A 22981-nucleotide genomic window follows, 5' to 3' on the forward strand; every position below is an offset into this window, starting at 1 on the left:
CTTTACAAGACAGTCTGGCAAGAACAGAAGCATACCTGACTTACACAAAAGGAAGCTCATTTACTCTATTATTTTTTACTATAACCCTGCCCTAGCAATAGCCCAGGGCCGGAGATTTATAGCTTAGTTGGTAGAGAACTCCCAGGGCATACAGGAAGCCCTGAGACAGGGTGGGGTCACAACATTGCTAATCCCAGCACTTAGGAGGCAAAGGCAGGAGGATCAGGAGTTCAAGGCCATCCTCAACTGCAGAGTAATTTTGAAGGTAGCCTGGGATAATGCATAAAATCCTATTTCAAAACGTAGTAGTAGTAGTAATAATAATACAATAATAATAAGAATAATAAAGTCAGTTCCCAAAGGGCTAGCTAAGTGGCAGGCTGTCACTGACAGCAAGCGACTACTTTCCACCCTACCCCAGTCTTCTAAGGCAGGGAGGCCCTCCAAGTCTCAACAAAGAGAGATAAGGAGTTTCCAACCTTATGATCCTCAGAATCTGAGAAACTTAAATGAAAAGGAGACAAAACCATCCATACAAATTTTAAGACAATAAAAATCTAACTCATAAATTAAAGTCAAATAAGACAAGATGATCAAACACAGAAATGAAAATATTCGATATTAAAATCAGCATTCAATGCCAAACTGTCAAACAGACCAGCAGACTAACATTTATGGTTCAAACAGACCTTTCTACGGACTGCTGAGTGCCAACTGCCTTTAATTTCATTTGCAGTTTCTCCTGCATTTTTGCCTCAAGGATGAAGGTTTCTTGAGATTGAAGACTTGCCTTCAACTCTTTCTGTTCTTCCTGCAGAGCCTGCAAAACACTCAAGAAAAAAGACAGATATTATTACAACTTTCCTTTTAGTTCTCACTTTTTCCTGCAGAGACTGCAAAATACTCCAGAAAAAAAAAGTCAAATAACATTGCAATGCTTCTACTTCATGAGAAAAGCAACCAGGAAGGCTGACTGTAAGTTTTATGACAAGGACAGTATGAATACAGCTATCAGGAGCTGAGCCACCAGCCTCAGCCCAAGGAGGAAGCTGGGCATCCAGGACCTAGTCCTAGGGCATGCATTCTAACACACACCTGTAGTAACTTCTCAGATTCCCTCAGTTTCTCCTCCTTCTGCCGACGGTCCTGCAGGATAGTCATATTGGTGCCCATCAGGTCGTTGACCCTTATGTTAAGGCGCTCTATTTCCAGCTCATTGGCACAGATGGTGTCCTTAGCCCGCTCAAGCTTACTGTTCAGGTGCTGAATTTCTGACTGGCTAGACAGTTCCACGGACTCTAATTTCTGTTTCCGGTTGGCAAGCTGAGCCTAAAAACATATAGGGAAAAAAGAGTTGATAGAAGAATGATCAATAATTGTATTCATTGAGGAAAGAAAAGATTCACTCCTAGGAAGGCTGGGCTATCAGCAGGTTTTAGATATTTTCTTTTAGTGGCATATCCTACTGAAGTCTATTCAAATAAAGCCACTTCAGCAACTGTCTCAGGAACCGTGGAGTACAGTGTCTAACCTTTTGGCTCTGCATGCCAGTTGAAGTGTTTTTGGCTTCTCACATTCTGGTTTTTTTCAAGTTTTAATTCAGTATCCAGACTGGTTTCTTATCTATACATTAAAAATGGACATAAATCATTTGTAAAGTTAAACTTCCCTCTTTTATTTTTAATAATGTTAGTTTTTACATTGTTCTTTTAAAAAAAAAAAGATTTATTTATTTATTATATGTAAGTACACTGTAGCTGTCTTCAGACACTCCAGAAGAGGGCATCAGATTTCGTTATGGATGGTTGTGAGCCACCATGTGGTTGCTGGGATTTGAACTCCGGACCTTCAGAAGAGCAGTCGGCGCTCTTAACCACTGAGCCGTCTCACCAGCCCAACTTCCCTTATTTTAAACCTCTCTTAAAGGAAAGGCACCCACTTGCATTTTAGAAATTCAAGCAGAAACATCTCTGTGGAATCCATCTGCGACAGATTTAAAGAATCTGCTGTACATAACTGAGGCCCAAACTCTTTCGCCTTACAATATGGTGACACAGAGATGCAAAAAAAAAAAAAGGAAACAAAAAGGGAGAGGCAAAGACACAGACAAATAATTTTGTGTAAATTAGAGTTCAAGGCCTCAGAGTAGAGGTAATTTGTTTTCTACCAGATCCCTAGAATGGCATGTGAAAGAAGATTCAGGACAGGGTCAACGCTAACCACTCTGCATGTAATTGGCAGAAGAAATCTTATACAGAACCCTCTGCACAACAAGTAAATGTAGAGATTGGTTGAAGGTAGGAGGAGAAAATGGCTGTGCTCCGTTGCTGAGCCTCAGCTCACCCCATCTCTCACCTGCCCACCAGCCCTGGAGCTCACAGAGCACAGCTGGGAAAAACTGTCCAAATGAGTGGCCAGGAGGACAGGGCACATAGCCCAAAACCTCAGCACTTCAACACTGTGTGACACTATGGTCTGGATTCAATGCTAGAGCTTTAGCTGTGTTAGCAACTCTGTAACCAGGTAGTCTCCATTTGTTACTTTAGAATTAGTCTCAGTCCTCTTTTATTGATCTACTATTTCACTCATGCAAAAACACAGTATTTTCATTAACTAGAAATGATAGCCCAAGTTCTACTGTCCACTATGGCAATAAGGGAGATTGAGCACTGAGCTGTGGCTAGTCTGACTTGAACAATGTTCTAACTGTGTAATACACAGTGAGGTGTCAATGACTTAGTTTTTAAAAGAATGTAAATTTTGAACTTATAATATTTTGATATACTGGGTTAAATAAAATATATTATTAAATTAAATATATTTATTTATATATTTATATATAATATATTAATTTACATATATTTATTAATATATTAAGTTAATCTTATATTTCTTTTTACCTTTTTAATCTAACTGCACAAGATAGTAAACTGTGTAATTCACATATTTCTACAGTGGTACTAATTTCAGAAATACCTCTTTTAATCCTAAGCAAGTCAGAAAATCACAGAAACAACTCCTAAAATTCCTCCTCTTAACTGGCGAGCTTTAGAGCACTTGTAAATATATTTGAAATATATATTTTCATGCACAAATACATTTTCTTTCAAGAAAGCAGAAATGCCCTTCTTCGATAAGTATTCAGAAGGGTGGAGCTATCTCACTACACAGAGGGCAGTGAAAGTAAGGAAACCACTAAGGCAGTTTGCCTTAGGGAGACAGAGGCACGTCTGTCAAGGCGCACCAGGTGACAGACACCACAGAGGCATGTGCACACTGAACTCAGAGCCTTGTGGGATCCTCAGGCTGCTGCCTACAAGGATGCTATGGCCTGCGTGGACACATCTGAAGGCGACCCAGATGGGCAGACAGGTACTGGTGCTGCAATGGAAAATCAAAGCCTTTGCTGCCTCCAACATCACTGTTCTTAAGCAAACTCTTTGTAACAATGGTTTCCTTGAAGCTCCAAAACTACATTAAAAAAAAAAAAAAAAACAAACAAAAAAAAACAGACAAAGGATGTTCTCATTTTTTTTTTCCTAAAATAAGCATGGAGTATAAAACTTCAATAGCTGCATAGATGAATCCAAATACATGACTCAAAGTGTGTGAAGCTGTTTTTGAATCTTCTTCAATGTTAAAAATATGAAAGATTTTTTTTCAGTTTTTTCTCATAACATTTACCCAGACTCTCAGATTTTCTGCTGTCCCACATATCAATTAAATGCAATTAGTCAAGCTTAACTGGATTCTGCTTCAAACAGCCACTGTGAGAGAGCAGATTTTAGACAACTGGATAAAACTGCGGACTGAATACTAAGTTATATTACTATTATTTATCCTATTGATGTTATCCTATCATATTATAGGGATTTTAAGTCCTTGCCTGTTCAAAAATGAGTTGATGCCATGATTTGCTTTGTAACATTTTAATAGCAAAAAATAACGAGTAAAAGTGTACCCAGTTTTAGCTTTCCAAGATGAAAGAAGTGGGCTGGAGAGAGGGCTCCTTGGATAAGAATGCCATGGGCTACTCTTCCAGAGTTCAGTTCCCAGCATTCACACTGTACCTCACACTGATCTATGTCTCCAGTCCAGAATCAATGCCCTGTTCGGGCACTGTGGCACTGTACAACAGTGGTCACATATATACATCAAGGAAAAATACCAATACAAAGAAAATCAATCTTTTATTTTTTAATGCCATGTCCCTCTTTAAAACAAAAGAGGAAGAAATCTCAAAAAACAGCTGCACAAAACAATGTGTACATGTTGTCAACACTAATGCGCTCAGAAAGCAGTAAGGGTGGCACGAGATTTAGCTCACTGGTACAGTATTCGCCAAGGATAAGTGAAGCCCTGGGTTCAATACCACACGAAAAGAAAATTAGGTATAATTTCTGTTATGAATTTCTAATGCTCATTTACATACAAGATTGGCAAGATGATGACAATCATTAACACTAAGTAATGGGCACACAGAGATTTAATTAAATGTTTAGTAAAGATAATAATACAGCATTGATTGACACAAACTGAGTTAAAGGAAGCTTTCATTCTTGTTTAGTTTGCCAAGGAAAAAGAGAAAGACATTTATACCTAATACTTTTAACTAATCAGATAACTTTATGTTAAATAAAACTATGAGAAGAATTATTCAAATATCCTTAGTGGGCATAACAGATGTCAGTTCTTTCAAGGTATCTTATTCTATCTCTAGTGGACTGCCTGGTAAACAACAACTCCACTTTTACTAAAAGTGAAGTTTGCATTATATGGAATTAATCACAATAGTAATTTGATAGCAGTGACTTAAAGATAATAATCAATAAACATGAATAAAATGAGGATTGAAAAAACAAAAACTCACCAGGCAGTGGTAGTACATGCCCTTAATCCCAGCACTTGGGAGGCAGAGGCAGGCAGATTTCTGAGTTCGAGGCCAGCCTGGTCTACAGAGTGAGTTCCAGGACAGCCAGGACTACACAGAGAAACCCTGTCTCGAAAAACCAAAAAAAAAAAAAAAAAAAAAAAAAAGAAAGAAAGAAAGAAAAAACAAAAACTCAATTTGTTCTTTCCCAGTCTAATGTTTATAATTAGGTTACAGCAATGTATCATAGCCTTTAAGAACATAGAGCTTTTTCAGTCAGGTTAAACCCTGATCCTTATCCTACCCCAAGCCCTCCAGAAGGCTCCACTGTCCTACTTTGGTTAGTAGCTTCTTGAAAATGACAAAAGTGAGGTGTAGGGTCCTCCTTGAAAGTCTCAGTAGAGTTATTACTCATAGCAAAACCATTGACAATAGTGTGACTGACAGCTGGGATTTTAGGGGACAAAGAAAACGCCAATGCTTTAAAAAGAAAGGTTTAAAAATGAAGGTTTGGTCTGGAGAGATGGCTCAGCAGTTAAGACCACTTATTGTTCTTCCAGGGGACCTAAGTTCAATTCCCAGCACCCACATGATGGCTCACAACCATCTGTAATGGGATCCATTGCCCTCTTCTGGTGTGTTTGGAGACAGCAACAGTATACTCATATACATAAAATGAATAAAAACAAACAAACATCTCCCTCTAGCTCTCTGAACTTACCCAGCCTGTTCTGGCATCCTAGAAATGAGATAAGTACCAGAGTGGATGGATTGTTATACTACAAATAACATACACAACCAATAAGCACCCGACAGCAGATAGTAGAGGGTGGCTATACATACTCACCACCCTCTCTCTGTTCATTCCTTCTTGTAGTCTTGATTTTAAGGAAAAGGTGAAGGAGCTGGCTATGTGGTAAGAACACATCCTATATTCAGTGTCTATTTAGTTTTACTGAAATCCTTAGTTTTTAAAGTTCCTATTGCTATACTAAAAAAAGCATTTCTGTAGCCACAAAGACATGACTTTCCATTATGATGCATACCAATGCAGTGAGTCTTTCCAATCAAATTATCTGGGTTCCCTGGCTAAGGCTCCTTAGCCAAAGTGCTCAAGCTACCATGGAGATGAGCAGTGGGCTTAGACAGAAGCCAAGTCAGAAGGACCAATGACAGAAGCAGAAAGAAATGGGAAAAAGCAGACAGTGGTCAGGGGAGAGCAGGGTAGGGACCAAGACTAGGAGATTGAAGACAGTATGGAAGAAGGGTGAGAGTGATAGGAGGAGACGAGGAATCTGAGTGTTTTAGATACTGAAGAGGCTAAGCCACAAGTAGAGGAAGACAGACTTACCACACAAAGACTACAGAGAGAATCCAAGTAAGACAGAAAGAGCATGGCAGTAAGTCAGATCCAGTCAATACCCATGCATTGGACAGCTTAAACCTACCTGGATTATCTCCGACTGTTCAGCCAGAGCCTTCCTCTGTGCTTCCAGAGAAGATACCTGTTGCTGATAAATCAGACGCTGCTTCTCCCAGTCCAGAGACTTCTGTCGGAATTCCTGAGGAGGTAAGTAAAGTACTTAACATCTAAGTGCTCCCAGGCTGTGAGACTTGCACAGCGCCCTGCTCCCTGGGCGCCCTTCTCTCAGCAGGAGCCCCATTCCTCACGCTGCAAAGGAGGACTGAATCCTGCTCACACTGTGCCTCTGGATGTCTGTCTTTCTAAATGTAACACCTTAGTGGTGAAGAGGAAGAAACGGCCATGACAGAGGGCTCAAGAGCATTGTTGCAGATCTGCTGCCACCTATGGGCTGTTACCATTTTGTATTTTTCAGAAAAGTGATGCTAAAATAATAATATTCCCTTTGCCATCTAAATTTCTAACATTCAGACCCAGAAACTGAATAGATTCGAACAGATTTCTAAATCAGTAACTCAGTAGCCTGATTCTCACTTCGTATTCTGCCAATAATAGTATCTTTGATAGTCAAAATTTTTATTTCATAGAATTGCAAAAGCTTGAATAATATGAAAAATATGCATCACATTTTATCAGGTACTTATAATCCTAGAGTCAAAACTTCAAAATAGGTAATTAACAGCAATTTCAAATTCTATGTCATGAAAACGGGCCCCACTTTTCTGAAAATAAAGCAAGTCAAGGGGAAGATCCTCAGCCTCCCCATCCTTGTCCTCCAGGGTCTCGAGCTCGAGACTGCTCCTTAGCTAGTGTAAGTCAGCTTCCTGATATTCCATTCATTCACAGTCCGTCTGTCTATATGACATTCTATCACATGTGCCAGCACTGACTCAGGAATAGCAATTAATAAAAATAAACCAAAACCCAGCCCCATTCAACTGGAGGGGCTGGACATGACATGCACACTAAATGAATGAATAAGTAAGAACGTTCAATGAAATCAAACAACATAAACAAACTTTTGAGGGATTCAAAAAGGAAGCCAACGAGTATCTGAATGAAGTAAGAAGTCAATACAGGATATGAATGAAGCACTCAATAGAGACAGAAATACTGAAAAAAACTCAAATATAAATTTTGTAAATAAAATCTCATTGAGTCAAATAAAAGCTCAATGGAAAGCCTCTCCAAATAGAAAGCAGAGTTTCAGGGCCTAATGACAGGTATATTTTACAACGGTAAAAAGAAAATATGAAGGGAAATGACAAGATACACAGGACATTATTAAAAGGCCCAATCTAAGAGCTACTAAGATGACTCGATATGTGAACAATGCTTGCTTGACATGTAAGCATATAGGCCAGATCACTAGAGAATGCTAGGCATGGCAGCAGACATCTGAAATTCCAGTGCTGAGGAGGTAGTGACAGAAGAATCAGGGGCTGGAGAGATGGCTCGGTGGTTAATAACACTGACTGCTCTTCCAGAGGTGCTGAGTTCAATTCCCAGCAACCACATGGTGGCTCACAACCATCTGTAATAGGATCTGATGTCCTCTTCTGGTGTGTCTGAATAGAGCAACAGTGTACTCACATATATAAATAAATAAATAAATCTTAACAAAACAAAACAAAAAAAGGATCAATCTATTTGTTACTTGCAAGAAACATACCTTACAGGTAAAGACAAATATTGCCTTAGAGGGGAAGAACAGATCATCCACTATGACCAAACACGTAACATTACAATGATACAAGGATGGTGCAAAATACATATTAATATGTTATCAAATTATGATATATACTATATATTAGCAAATATCATTTATCATTAATAGAACAGAAATCACGTGATCCTCTTATTTAATGCTGAAAAGACTTCTGATATAATCCAATAGCCTTGAAAAAACTAACAAGAACTATAGCTCATGTCTCCTCCCGTCACCAGCTACACACTAAAGTAAGCTGGACCTACCCCTCACAGGACAATGCTGGAGAGCTGGCCCTGGAGGCATGGGTGTAGATTCCAATGGCATGAGTGCAGGACAGTCAATCCCACCCCTTGCCAGTTGCCACCTCACCTGAGTAAAGCAGGAGAGCTGGCCCTGGTAGTGCGGGCACAGGAAAGCTGGCAGGCTGACCATATACCAGGCCCAGATCCAAGGCTCTGAGTTGGCCAAACCCAACATCTATCCCATTTGTGAACTGCTGTAACCCAAGAAGGGGCCTGGTCCTACAGATTCAAAGCTGAACATCTCCATGACACAGAGTAACAACAGGATATCTGAGACAAGTCCAATTGACAATCCAGTATTGATAGTGTAGCATAAGCCAGAGGGCTCAAACTAGACCAATGACTCACTCCAATGGACATTTGCAAGTGTAGCTGTTTGGACAAAAGGGGATACTATATGACACACTGCCTCTCCCACAGGGAGAGGTTTGGGGTTTTTTGTTTTGTTGGTTTTATTAGTGTTTCCTCTTGGCACCAGGGTTGGGGAGGGGGGGAGGCAGGGATGGGGAGATGAGTGGGATTGGGGTGCATGATGTGAAATTCACAAAGAATCAATTTTTAAAAGGCTATATGTCGGCCAGGTGGCAGTGGTGCTCATCTTTAATCCCAGCACTTAGGAGGCAGAGGAAAGCAGATCTCTGAGTTCAAGGCCAGCCTGGTCTACAGAGTACCTTCCAGGATAGGCAGGACTATACAGAGAAACCCCGTCTCAAAAAGCCAAACAAACACAAAGAAGTACAGCTCAACATAATAAAGGACATATATGGCAAGCCTATAACCAACACACTAAATGGGGAGAAGCCCAGAGCACTGCCACTAAAAGGAGGAATGACAGACAAAGGCATACACTTTTTCCACTGTTACTCAAGTTTGGAGTCTTAGAACAAAAAGCCAAAGGAAAGAAAAGGGATACAGCTAAAGAAACTAAATGATCCTTTCTTTACACAAAATGGTCCGTACATGAGACTCTTAATACCATCACTCAACAGCTTCTAGAACTGATAAACACCTTCAGAAAAGGAGCAAGACATAAAACCCACATCAAAACTCAGTAGCTTTTCCATAACCAGTAACAGCCACCCTGAGAAAGAACTCAGGAGAGCAATCTCATTCATAACAACTTTAAAATACTGCAGAATTAAATAAATACACACACACACATATATGTATATATATATGCATATATATATACACACATACATACATATATACACAACACACACACACACATATATGTATATATATGCATATATATACACACATACATACATATATACACAACACACACACACTTGTGAAATAACATAACCAGGGAAGTAATCTCTTCAATGAAAAATTTAAAACACTAAAGAAAGAAATGGAAGAAGACACCAAGGATGGAAAGGCTTGTCAAGCTCATGGATTGGCAGAAATAGTGTGAAAATGACTATCTTACTGAAAGCAATTTCATAAAGATAAGAACTGAGGAATGTCAACAGGAGTAAGTGGATGAGACAAGGAGATCAAAATAGCTACAAAGAAAGGACTCCAGGAAACTCCAAGGCCGGAGTGTGATCAGCACTATGTCTGTGGATGAAACTCTCAAAGGTTATGATGACAAGGACTTTAAAGATAACAAGGATCTGAATCCAGAGTCAGTGAAGTAACCTGGACCAGAGGATGGCTACCGAGGTTCTGTGCTCATGGTTGGTGGTGCAGGCTGGTGATAAGAATGTGCGGGAGCGCCGGGCAGTGGTGGCACACACCTTTAATCCCAGCACTTGGGAGGCAGAGGCAGGGGCAGGCGGATTTCTGAGTTCGAGGCCAGCCTGGTCTACAAAGTGAGTTCCAGGATAGCCAGGGCTACACAGAGAAACCCTGTCTCGAAACAAACAAACAAACAAACAAACAAAACAAAAAGAATGTGTGGGAGCTGGAAGAAATGGTAGCAGTAGAGAGGCTGGAGGAGAAGCAGTATCTGTGTGCTCCTCTGATTCTAAGTTCTAAACATAAAAATTACAATTCCACAAAGTAAAGTATTGTGGTTGTTTGAATAGGTTTGACCCCCAGAGACTCATGTGTTTGAATGCTTGGCCCATGTGGAGTGGCACTATTGGGAGATAGGACCTTGTTGGAGTAGGTGTGGCCTTGCTGGAAGAAGTGTGTCACTGTGGGGGTAGGCTTTGAAGTCTCCTATGCTCAAGCTTCATCCAGTGTAGAAGTCCAATGTCCTGCTTCCTGCAGATCAAGAGGTAGAACTCGGCTCCTGCAGTACCATGTCTGCCTACATGCTGCCATGCTTTCTACCATGATGATAATGGACTAAAGCTCTGGATGAATAAGCCAACCCCAATAAATGTTATCCTTTATAAGAGTTGCCTTGGTCAGGGTGTCTCTTCACAGCCTTGAAACCCTAACTAAAACAAGTATATAAAGTAGCATTTCTATATGACAGATCACTCAGAACATTTTTAAGCAGTCACACACAATAATATTGAACAGTTTCTCAATTAGGTAAAGTACAGATTCCCAGGTCCCATGCCTACTACCGGATCAGACTCTGAAGTCCCAAAACATCATGTGTGGGGCATTGGGCTATGCACAGACAGCCTGGTTTCCAGTTGAGGCTAGATGTTGAACCCCGGGACCCGGTGGTGATAATTCACCTACATGGAACAGAAGGAGTTCTCTCATGTCTCCTGGGACTCTGGCTCCTGTCAAAGTTACTGCCCCCTCAGCCCCCCACAAGAGAGGTGTGGCTAGTAGTCCCATAGGCAATGTCCCAAGCTTCTGACCTTCAGGCTAAGCTCCTCCCCAGTTACCTAGCAACAGTAAAGATAGCAGCATACCATAAAAAGGGCTGCTTAGCCCCTCCTCACTCTCTCACCCCTCTCTTGCTCTCTTACTCTTACTCCTCTCCCTCTCTCCCTCTTACTCTTTAGACTTTCTTCTCTCTTTCTCTCTCTCCTTTTCCCCTTTCTCTCCTCTTGGCCATGGCCAGTCTCTCTCTCTCTTTTACCTTCTCTCTTCCCCCCTGCCTTTCTATAATAAAGCTCTAAAACCATAAACTGTCTCTGTTCTTCAAGGCCCGCTGTGCAGACTCTCACCTGTGTGGGAACCTCTCCCCTAAGCCCTCTCTCCCATAACCCCAGGGCTACAGGGTGTTGCTCTGGGCCCCTTGGTTTCGGGGGCTGCCCCTTGTCCACCCCCCCACCCCGCCCCCATCGAGTGGGGTCAGTTGCTTAGATGCCCACCCAGGGCTGAGTGGAAAGTGTCTGGCAGCCCTCCCACATCCGCCTGCCCAGAGCATAGGAGGAACTCTGGCCAGCGCGGGTTATCCTCCCTCCCTCTCTTTCCCCTGCCCCTTTTTAGCTCCCACAATCCTGAGTGACTGTTTCAATGTACTGGAGAAGAGCGGGGACTCACTGTCTCCTATCAGTAATCACGGAGTTATGGAACAAAATCAAAATCAGAGAGGGAGGCGAATCCATTGTAACTCATGCTCTACCTAAATGGGAACTGATAGGAAGCCGCCTGATGAGCAGAGCACTCTCTACAAGAAAAAGCCAAGCATCCCCATGGTCACTAACACCTACAGGATCAGGGGTGGAGGAGACAGAGATACGGTAGGATGCTGCCACTAACTGATGCTCCTTGTTTCTCCGAATGGGAGGTACTGAGTACTAGGATATTCTCCAGGATACTGTCCCAGACATGTTGGCTATCCCTGCTACCTCTACTGTGAATGCCAATTTCATGCTCCATCATTTTAACAGTAATAACAAAAAACAAACAAAACAAAACCTCCATATATTTCCAAGTGCTCTGTATGGGAGATCTACACTCTTGAGATTAATTGATGGCTTGGAATCCCATCAGCCACAGGGGAGCATGTGATGGGGACCACCATCCTACACTGACTAGTTCAGTGGCAGCCCCTGAGATAGCAGGAACTTGCTCCGGGAAACAGCTCCATTAGAAATGGCATTTTCCTACATGATGGACGACTGCCGTTTCAACTGGGACTATTGCTGTAGACATACCTCTATTTTTCCAGTTAGCCTCTCAATCTCAGACCGATCCTCTCGAAAACTTTTGGTATTTCCTCTAAATTCTCTTAGTTGCTTTTTCTGCAGCTTCTCATAGCTTCTCTTCAGTCTGCTTAACTGTAAAAACAGTTATTTAAGAGTTAGCAAATTGTAGTGGTCAGATGAATTGGGATTATACAGCAAGAGCACTGCTAAATTACACTATTGAAAATAGATTGGCAGCATGTTAGAGCTGCAAAGCAAAATAAAAGAAGACATAAAAATGGCAAGGCTGGGCTACAGCTCAGCTAGGAGAGCGCTGACGGGCCTGGAGAGCGCTGGCCCGGGCTGGACCGGGCTCCACATAGGTCGGCTGTGGGAGTTGGTGCAGTGATCGCAGAACTAAGTGAAGGCAAGAGAAACAGAAGGGCAAGGTCATCTTCAATCACATGAACAATCTGAGCCAGCCTGGGCTACCTTATCTCAACGTGCATATGCTTGCTTGCATGTGTATGTGAGAGAAATAAATGAAATTTATAAAAGTAATGAAATTTCCAGTCCAGAAAAAAAAAGTAAAATTTAGTTTAATGGCAATTGTCATTCATAGATGCCCCTCCACGACCCACTCCACAGAGGAGAGGAAGCAGTGACTGTTCCCCTCTGAGCCAGTGGTTCTCAAGACATCCTCCTGAGGGAACTGATGATGCACGCTCAGTAGGAGACTTTGACTTAAGCCAAAACAAAAGTAATTTCCCCAATATTAAACATTAAATTGAATATGAAAATAGAATTTTCTTTTTAAAGATTCTATTTTTAATTTCTAATTATGTGTGTTTCTCTCTACGTGGGTATATGCATGCAAGTGCAGATAGATGCCTAAGAAGGTCGGAGAGGATGTCCAAGCCCTCCAGCTGGAATTCTAGGTGTTCTGAGCTTCCTAACATGGTACTGGGGACTGACCCAGGACCCTCTGCAAGAACAGTACACTCTCAACTGCTCACCTAGCTTTGCCTCCCAATTTTCTTACTTAAAAAAGTGTTTTTAAAACATTTTTATTTTTTATTAGTGGTAGGGGAGAGGAGGTGTGTGTGCATCTCAGCCCAGCAAGAGGAGGTCAGAGGACAGTCTGCTGAAGCTGGGTCTCTCCTCCCACCATGTAGGTTCCTGGAATCAAATTCATGTCATGCAGTTGGGTGGCAGGTGCCTCTACCCAATGAGCCATCTGAAAACCCCTGCTTTTCTTAATCGCAGCTCTTTTTTTTTTCTCTCCTTTCCTTTCCCCTTTCTTTTCCTTCCCTTTCCTTTCCTCTTCCCCTTCCTTTCTTCCTTCCTTCCTTCCTTTTCTTCCTTCCTTCCTTCCTTCCTTCCTTCCTTCCTTCCTTCCTTCCTTCCTTCCTTCCTCCCTTCTTTCCTTCCTTTTTGGTTTTTAGAGAAAGGGTTTCTCTGTGTAGTCCTGGCAATTCTAGAACTCACCAGGCTGGCCTCTAATTCACAGAGATCCATCTGCCTCTGCCTCTGCCTCTGCCTCTCAAGTCCTGGGATTAAAGGTGTGCACCAGCACCTCATGGCTCCCAAAATATTTCTAAGTGCTTTGTATCTTCCAATATAAACTTAGAAATTAAAATATTAAATGTTGCCAGGCAGTGGTGGCACATGCCTTTAATCCCAGCACTTGGGAGACAGAGGCAGGTGGATTTCTGAGTTCAAGGCCAGTCTGTCTGGTCTACAGAGTGTGTTCCAGGATAGCCAGTGCTATACAGAGAAATCCTGTCTTGAAAAAAAAAATTAAATGTTCTGTTATCAAGATTTCAATATTAAACAACTTTTTTCCTCTCAGCCAACTGCTGGCCTAGGAACTAGCAAACATGCTTGGACAAGATTCTTTACCTAGATTCAAGGTCAGAGAAAAATATTTCTACCACATTCTTCCCACAGACTATCACACAGGCTGTGCAGTTCTCACCACTGAAATCAGAAACAAGTTGTCAACACAACAGTCAGGAGTTACAGAAAGAGAACGACTACACCTCACGGCACAGCACACAATAAAAGGCTCACTTCCTCCTGCAGCTTCAGTAACTCCTCCTTGTACTCCATGGCCATTTCTTGCTTGGTTTTCTCATGTTCTTCTATCTGCTGATGCAATATTCCAACCTAAAAGCAGGAAGGTCATTAAGTATATTGCTTAATTTCCAAGTACTTGAAAAGTTGTCTTTTATTGTGTTGAGTCTTAGCTTAAATCTACTTTGCTCTAAAAATATACAACTTAATCTGCTGGTTATGGTGATAGCCGCCTGACTGCAGTAAAATGTCCCAGTCACTTAAGAAGAACACGCTTAAGATTAACTAGGTCAAGTTGATTCTGATCAGCACTCTACCTTAAATGGCCTTTCCGTGTGCTTGTTCTATCAACAGCCAAGAGAGCTGTGCTACTTCTATAGGTTCCATGGACATAATTTCTCCCTATCTCCTGCCTGTGCTGCTTTGTACACTTTAAGAGTGTACGGCTACTTAAAGTTGGATTATTAGAGTTCCAGAGTTGAGGTCTGGGACTATTCAAACTATTTTCCATTTCTATTATGTCTTCTCTGGGTCATTCATAACTTATTTAATTTCCAAATACACAGATTTTTTTCAAGGTTACCTTTTTCTAACTTGCTTCTGCTATGTTAAGAGAATTTATCTATGATTTCAAGACTTTGTTCATGGACCAGGATAGAGTCAATTTTGGAAATCATACAATTTGTGCTGCAGAAGAAATGCATGCTCTGCAGTTCTCTTGTGTTGAGTTCTATAGTTATAAACTGGGTCAAGTTTGCTGATCATGCTGTTCAAATCTGTATCTTTATGAATGCTCTCCATCAGTTACTGAGAAAAATGTGTTAAAACTCTCAAGCATGACTCTGGCTTTATTATTTCCTACTGACAGCCCTGGTAATTTTTACATATTTATAAGGAAGGTTAAAACTGTCTTACTATATTATTTGGTCTTATTTTGAGGTTTCCTAGAAGTGCGATCTGAGAGTAGACTTCTGGGTGGATGAGGAGAGTGGCCTTGGAAAGTACAGTGAGGAGATGGAAGGAAGAGCCATAATGGCCCATTCCTGGGCAGACTATGGCAGTTAGCAGTCAGAGCTGTCACTGGGAACCTACTAAGGAAGCAGACAGCTCTGTTTCTGTCTCTGTGAGCAACAGGAAGCTGCTGACTTCACCCATCCTCACCCTGCTACGTCTAGACTTGGTGTGAACAGTTCACAAGGTCCTGAGAGAAGCAGGTGCAGTGGAAGAATAAAGACCCAGAGAGCCACATGGGTGTTTGGTCTGTGTGTATCTATCTATCACATCGAATGCCTGGTGCCATGGAGGCCAGAGGAAGGTGTGTTCTGAGATTGGGACTACAGACAGCTGTTAGCCACCATGTGGGTGTTAAGAATGGAGCCTGGATCCTCTGAAAGAGCAGCCAGTACTCTTATCCCCTGACCTGTTTCCCTAGCCCACCACACTGTTTCTTCTTTGCAGTCTAGCGTGGCTATCATTTGATGGGCTTCCTTATCACCTCCCTGTCTCTGTGTAAGTTGTGTTCTTAAAAGATGTGCCTAGGGGCTGGAGAGATGGCTCAATGGTTAAGAGCGCTGGCTACCCTTCCTGAAGTCCTAAGTTCAATTCCCAGTAACCACATGGTGGCTCACAATGCCCTCTTATGGTGTGTCTAAAAACAGCAACAGTGTACTCATATACATAAAATAAATACATAAATCTTGTTTAAAAAAAAACTTCAAAAAAAACTTTTAAAAGATTTGCCTAGGGCTGGTGAGATGGCTCAGTGGGTAAGAGCACCCGACTGCTCTTCCAAAGGTCCAGAGTTCAAATCCCAGCAACCACATGGTGGCTCACAACCATCCGCAACGAGATCTGGCGCCCTCTTCTGGAATGTCTGAAGACAGCTACAGTGTACTTACATATAATAAATAAATAAATCTTTAAAAAAAAAAAAAAGATTTGCCTAAACTTTAAACTCTAGATTAGCAAATACCATTTGCAGAAATCTAAACTAATACAGCTGGTATTACTAAAGTGTCATTTGACTCTAAGTGTAAATGGCCAACCACTCACTGGGCGATAACTTTTTAACTCTTTGAAAATTTCACACATGTATACAGTATCATCATCAACCAAATCACAACTTGTGTTGTCAGTCCTGGTAGTATATTGGCCTTCAGAAGGGCAAGTGCCATGCAGGCAAGTCTGGTAGAACGAGCGTGAGGCTTAGGGTTAGCATTTACCCACAGTTCGTATTCTTCCCAGACTAATCTGTATAGAAACTCAGAGACAATGCTTCCACCTACACTGCTTCCTGCTTCCCTTCAAGTATTCAGTGTTCTTCTTCTACTGCACCAGCTAAGTTATGAGGACTAAGTCAGGAGCTAGTCTTAAACCTCCCCCCAGCACTACCAATATTAGTGGTGGTGAGACTAGAAATGATTTGATTTTCCTTCTTCTCCCTTATTTTAAAAAAGGTCTGTCTGAGTAGGTTTCACTCCATCACTGAGCTGCTTCTCCTGCCTTGACCTGCTTAACTCTGACTGTTAAAAGCAAGGGCTCAACTTTTACATTTGTTGGGAAGTAGGGGGGTAGAAGAATTCTGGAACTGATCCTAAGGCTTTCAGCATACTAAGCAAGCACTCTACTGCTACACCATGTCCCTATATCTTCAACTTTGCTGTCACCTAACTTTACAAGTGAAGCCAAAACCTATACTATAAACCTGGTGATGTTAATATGGACATATAATATGATGAAGGTTATGCAAAGATTATGCGAGCCTTCTCCCATTTTCTTGTGTGCTAGGGTTGCAGATGAATACCACCATGCTTGGCTGTATCACATGACCTCTGGGAATGCAAACCCAGGGTCTTAGAGTTACACAGTAAGCACTTAACCACCAAAGCCATACCCTAGGCTCCACTGACATTTTCTTAAATAAAGTATGCATTATATGTTTCCAAAGTAAAACAGTCCTTGAAACAAATACTAATGTACTTATACTTTCATAATAAAATGTCTTCTAAAAGAAACCATAAGAGGACTGGAGAAATGGTTCAGTGGTTAGAAGCACGGGCCGCTCCTCTAGGGGACCCAGGTTGGATTCCCAGTACTCCACATGGCAGTTCACAACTGTCTGTAATTCCAGTTCTAGAGAATCTGTGACATCAGGCATATATATGGTGCACATATGTGTGCATGCAGGCAAAATATTCATTCACATAAAATAAATCTTAAAAAAAGAAAATAAAAGAAGAGAAAAGAAAAGGTAACAATTAGAATAAGATTGGGCGGTGGTGGCTCACACCTTTAATCTCAGTACTCAGGGGGCAGAGGCAGGCAGATCTCTGAGTTCCAAGCCAGCCTGGTCTACAGAGCAAGTACCAGAACAGCCAGAGCTACACAGAGAAGCCCTGTCTTGAAGACACATACACACACACACACACACACACACCAAATAAACAAACAAACAAACAAACAAACAAACCTAACTTGGTAAACAAATGCTTACATTTAGAAACCCCTTTAACATAAAAGATTAAACTCCCACAAAGATGGATTAAGGGCTTGGACATGGGTTGCTCCAAGTATATTATATACATGCATGAACATGGGTGTATGGAACCATGTATAATTTAAAGCCAGAGTCAGATAACAAGAGAAGTGAAGCAGCCACTCTACCTCTTTGTGCTTCATGTCCAGCTGACTCCTCAGAGCCTTCAGTTCCCGATCACGGATGTCCAAGCAAGTCTCCAGAGCGTGTGTCTGCCCCTCCCACTCAGACTTCTTATGAGCCACCATTATATCGATCTGTTTCATGAGCTCTTGCAGTTCTGCTTCACAGGATGTCAAAAATCCCCTACAAACACCAACAGACCAGTCACAGTTCATGCCCAAGTGGTTTCTCCTGTTTCACAGATAAAAATATCACAGACGAAACCTATCTGGAGAACTGAAACATCACAGAAGCCAAGCCCAGGGTGCCTGGCCTTTGCTGCTCATGCTGTCATATGCTATGCTGCTCAACTGCACACACTATTTTGCCCTCCTCTAATGAGTAACCTAAAACCAGGCTCACTGGCTGAAACACAGATAGATGCCTTACATCTGGCTGGCAAAGTGAGACTTCAGAGCTACTAACCACATCTTCTGGGATATTTAAGGGATTCTTTTGGGAGAATCCAGGCAAGCCTGTGTTGCAGTTCTTTCAGCCAAAATGAACAGTCTTAGTGGCAAACAGGCTATATTATGCAGGAAAAAATGATAACAAAGAAGAGCTGTTTCAAGAAACTCATCCTTGAGCAAGATCTATTGCTGTTATTTCTCCCAACTGTTATTTGGAACACACTGTAGCCTACCTCACTGCTCAAGCTACTGATGCCCTTCTGAGCTGAAGGGGAAAACTCAAGCTAGGATAGGAGCCACAGTCCTCTCTAGTAATGCTGAGAGAAGGCAACTGATGTAGGAGGGATGCTGTAGGAGGGATGCTGTCCACAAATGTGCCTTAGCTCAACTTATCTTTGGTCTAACAGAACCCAGGTAGGTTTTTAAACTGCAATGAGCTCACAGTCAAAGGCAAACTTACCCACTATGCCCCCGATTTTGTATTCCTTCCAACAAAGCCTCCATCACCAAATCCTCTTTGTTTTGGCAACTAGGGGAAAAAAGTAAAAGAAAAGAGGGGTGAGAAAAATTACTGTTCTGAATTCCAGCATTCCAAGTTAGGGTGAGTAAAAGCAATCACAGTGAGAAATACAAAGCAGCCTAAGAAGTCTGTAGAAGCAAGGATTATCATTTAGAAATGCAAGCACCAAATACATTCCAAAAGCAAACAAAATCCTAACTGCTGCTGAAACTATCCTACAAAACCAATGAAACATCGCATTACTCTAGGCCTTTTTTTTTTTAATTGTTTAACTTAATTTTTTAGACATAGTCTCACTATGTAGCCCTGGCTGGCCTAGAACCAGTTATGCATGTAGACCAGGCTGGCTTTGAACTCAGAGACGTCCAGCTGCCTTCTGAGTGATAGAATTAAAGGTGTTTGCCACCAGGCCTGGCTTTCTTTCTATTGTTGTAGTCAAGACTTATTTTTTAACTATGGTCCATGGAATCCAGAGGCAATGGAGCCACCAGATGTAGATCTAGGAACCAAATTCTGGTTCTCTTTGAGAACAGTATATGTATGCTCTTACTGTCCGAGCCCTCCTTCTAGCCTCTCTATGTTTAGTTCTTAAAGAATGTCAGGGTGAAAAGTTATTTTCTCTCAAGGGACATTAACACAAACCCTGCTACACATTGAGAGGAATCACCCAGGACCAATGCTGAAGAGAAAGCAGCACTTCTCACTAACACAACAATTACTGCTTCTGACACGTCCCCCACTCTTCATGCCAAATTACATAGAACTGGAAAATAAAGGTTTAATATATTCCTCCTTTTTTCTAAGCTATTGGTTTCTCAGTGACAGAAAACCAATGTCACTCATCTCTGAGGTCCAAAGCTGAGACCAGATTTTAACAGGGCACTGCTGCATGCCTTGGGAAACTTCATCTTCCCTTAAGCATGCAGGACTGTCAAGAAGGATCTCGAAGGAAAATGAAAGGAGACAGAAAAGACTGCCTAAAGAGAGAAATTCACACCATAAAGAAAGAATAACCCTTAAACTCATAAGTATCGAGAGCTGTATGATAAATTTCTCTTCTTCAGAAATCCTCAATGTGTTCTTTCAGAGCCCATCTTTCATTCTGAAGAAAGTGCCCCATTAGGCTGGAAAGAAAACCTGTTTATCTTGCAGAGGACCCAGGTTTGATTCCCAGCACCCATATGGCAGCTCATAACTCTCCATAAATTTAGTTCCAGGGGATCACAAGTTATGTTTATAGTGCAGAGATAAACATGTAAGCAAAACTCTCATGTACATAAAATAAAATTTAAAAAGAAAAGAGAAATAGTCCTTTATCCTCAGTTTTCAAAGTTTCAATTCAACTCTGAATTAAAGACAAGGCCAAAAGTTGTGATGTAGAGATTGGGTCCCTCTGTCCTAATGCTTTTCCAGAAGTAATCTACTTCTCTGAGAAGTAGATTTCCTTATTGAACAGTTTAGTGTTGTACAAACAGCCCTCTACATAACAATAAAAAACATACTCCTTACCAAGAAATATCCCAATGTGGGACTAAAAAGGAAACAAAATGGTCACCATCCCCTGGCAATGAATGCACAGACAGAAGACACACAGATGACTCTAGAGACACAGACAAGGATGAGAAGACCAGAGGTACAGCTAGTGTGCTGGAACTGCACCTATCTCTACAAGTCCTAACAAGGACTGTTGGCTCTTCATGCACGGGGTGGCTAAGGCTCTTTCCTCCAACCAGTGTTCCTGATAGAGCTCACCATGACCCAAAGTAAATCCTAAAGGAGAGGACTCCACATTTTATTACACTTTCTTCTAAACCACAGTAAGAGCCAAATTACAGAGCAGCCCAATCCCAGCCTTTGCTCTGCTCCAACGCTAGACAGAAGCCCAGAAAACAATTCTGCTCTGCAACTGACCAGCTCTGTGTCCTCGAACTTCGGCTTTCCCATCTGTAAAATGAAGGGTAGGAATAGTAACTGCCAAGGTCTTTATTTCATCTTTTTTATAATTATTTCTCAAAATAATTTCTACTGAAAATACACCTCTTTAGGTCATGCTTTTTTTTTTTTTTTTTTTTTTTTTTTTTTTTTTTTTTTTTTTTCGAGACAGGGTTTCTCTGTGTAGCCCTGGCTATCCTGGAACTCACTTTGTAGACCAGGCTGGCCTCGAACTCAGAAATCCACCTGCTTCTGCCTCCCAAGTGCTGGGATTAAAGGCGTGCGCCAGCCACCACCGCCCAGCAGAGGTCATGCCATTCTTAAACAGTGATTATTTAATAATACATAGTTTCTTGGCATTTATGTATGACACTAATAACTAACAATGTGTATAATATATGCTAAACTTTAGTGAATGTTCACTTTATCTACCTGCCTCTTACACTTTCTATCTTCCTTGTAAAAGGCAGGTGCTACCCTTTTGATGAAACAGGGAGAACAGCTTGATTATGAAAAGCTATAGGTTATATTCCTTAAGTTCAAATCCAGATAATGTGACCCTCCAGTCCCAAGCAATGTGCCATCTTTTGGTTAACACTCTGCTTTCTTATGGTTAACAGGATCTCAGAGGGCAACAGAATAAAGCTGAAGCATATTGCCTAATCACCACTAGGTGGCAGCCACACCGTGATAAAACTACTCAGCTATAAGAAAAGCTCAAAACTTAAATCCTAGGATTGAGACAAAGGAATTCTAGTTTAAAACAGGCACAGATGACCAGTAACATGCCTTGAAAAACGTCTGCTAATGTGGAGTGTGTTTCTTTAACAACACTCTACCCTTCTCTAGGATCCGATATACAGGGAGGACTGAGATTTCCTGTAGATATTTATCACAGCCACATCAGTGACTGTCTCTAACCAACATGGCCTGCATTTACTCAATAAGCCATGTGTTTCCTCTTTGGTGGTGCCACGTGACTGTAGCTGAGAATTCTGTGTTCCTAATACTCAATACAGACTTAAGCAAGTCTGCCACCGCTTACTTAGCACTAAGGTCAAATGCTAACATAGGGCCGACAGGGCCCTCATGCACTGAGGGAATACTAGGAAACTGTCAAAAGAGCATATATCAGTGGAGGGCCTGTGACAAGGTGAAAACAGCTACAAAGCAAGAAGAAGAAGTGTGCTTGCCTTTGGGTGCTTATTTACTGAAGAACAAACTGAGAACTACTGCCTTTACGGAGGGAAGTAATCAGGTGGGGGAGTCAGTCAGGGATAAAGCTAACTTTCTACAGAGAAGCCTAGGTTTGCTCTTTCACAGGGACAATGACAGTGCTTTCTCACTACCACACAGAAAGGCAAGCAGCAGCACTGACGGGATAGGACGCCTCACACCTGGGATCCTAGCACTTGGGAGGTGAAGCAGGAAGATCTTAAATTCAAGGTCATCCTTGGACAATTTCAGGTATCAAAAAAATGTTGGGGCTGGAGAGATGGCTCAGCGATTAAGAGTGCTGACTGCTCTTGTGAAGGTCGTGAGTTCAATTCCCAGCAACCACATGGTGGCTCACAACCATCCATAATGAGATCTGACTCCCTCTTCTGGGGTGTCTGAAGACAGCTGCAGTGTACTTACATATAATAAATAAATCTTTTTAAAAAATTTTATATGTTCAAACAATTTAAACACATAAAAGCCTATTGGTTGGTTGGTTGGTTGGTTGGTTGGTTTTTAAGATAAAGCCCTTGGGTTACTTTTGGAGGTTGCTACGTCACAGATTTAAACACATTCAAGTCTATTTGTTTGTTTTAAGGTGGAGCCCTTGGGTTACCTTTGGAGGTTGCTAGGCCACCAATTCATTGCTGTAGTCTGAAAAGAAAGGAACGGAGTTAAGCATTTTGCTTGCCATTCCTGTACAAACTGTACTTCAGGATAGTCAAGCTGCGGAAGGCAAGTTCATCATAAGAGTGCCAGCTAAGCAGCACTGGGCACATGACGCCACTAGAAAGCACCACGGTGGCTCTCACGCAGTAATCTGCCCAGGC

At 41.7% G+C, this 22981-nt stretch overlaps 1 protein-coding gene across 10 annotated transcripts in view; it reads right to left on the minus strand.

Moving 5' to 3' along the window:
* Nucleotides 1-22981, minus strand: part of Cep63 (centrosomal protein 63) — a 40558-nt gene that overhangs the window by 14938 nt on the left and 2639 nt on the right. For 3 of the 10 annotated variants that reach the window (XM_021172027.3, XM_085827949.1, XM_021172024.3), the window contains exons 2-8: nt 18942-19010; nt 18038-18215; nt 14372-14467; nt 12329-12451; nt 6319-6432; nt 1096-1329; nt 690-820 (exon numbers count right to left, since the gene is read on the minus strand). In XM_021172027.3, coding sequence (XP_021027686.1) covers nt 690-820; nt 1096-1329; nt 6319-6432; nt 12329-12451; nt 14372-14467; nt 18038-18215; nt 18942-18985 — 920 coding nt within the window. In that variant the 5' untranslated portion in view covers nt 18986-19010. Of the gene's footprint in view, nt 1-689; nt 821-1095; nt 1330-6318; nt 6433-12328; nt 12452-14371; nt 14468-18037; nt 18216-18941; nt 19011-20510; nt 20822-20912; nt 20946-22767; nt 22806-22981 lie in introns of those variants that run through there. The other 7 variants (XM_021172030.3, XM_021172023.3, XM_021172028.3 and 4 more) reach the window with 4 other exon arrangements.

Source organism: Mus caroli, unplaced genomic scaffold (genome assembly GCF_978045245.1).
Source record: "Mus caroli unplaced genomic scaffold, Mus_caroli_1 scaffold_11, whole genome shotgun sequence".
NCBI classification, from domain to species: Eukaryota; Metazoa; Chordata; class Mammalia; order Rodentia; family Muridae; genus Mus; species Mus caroli.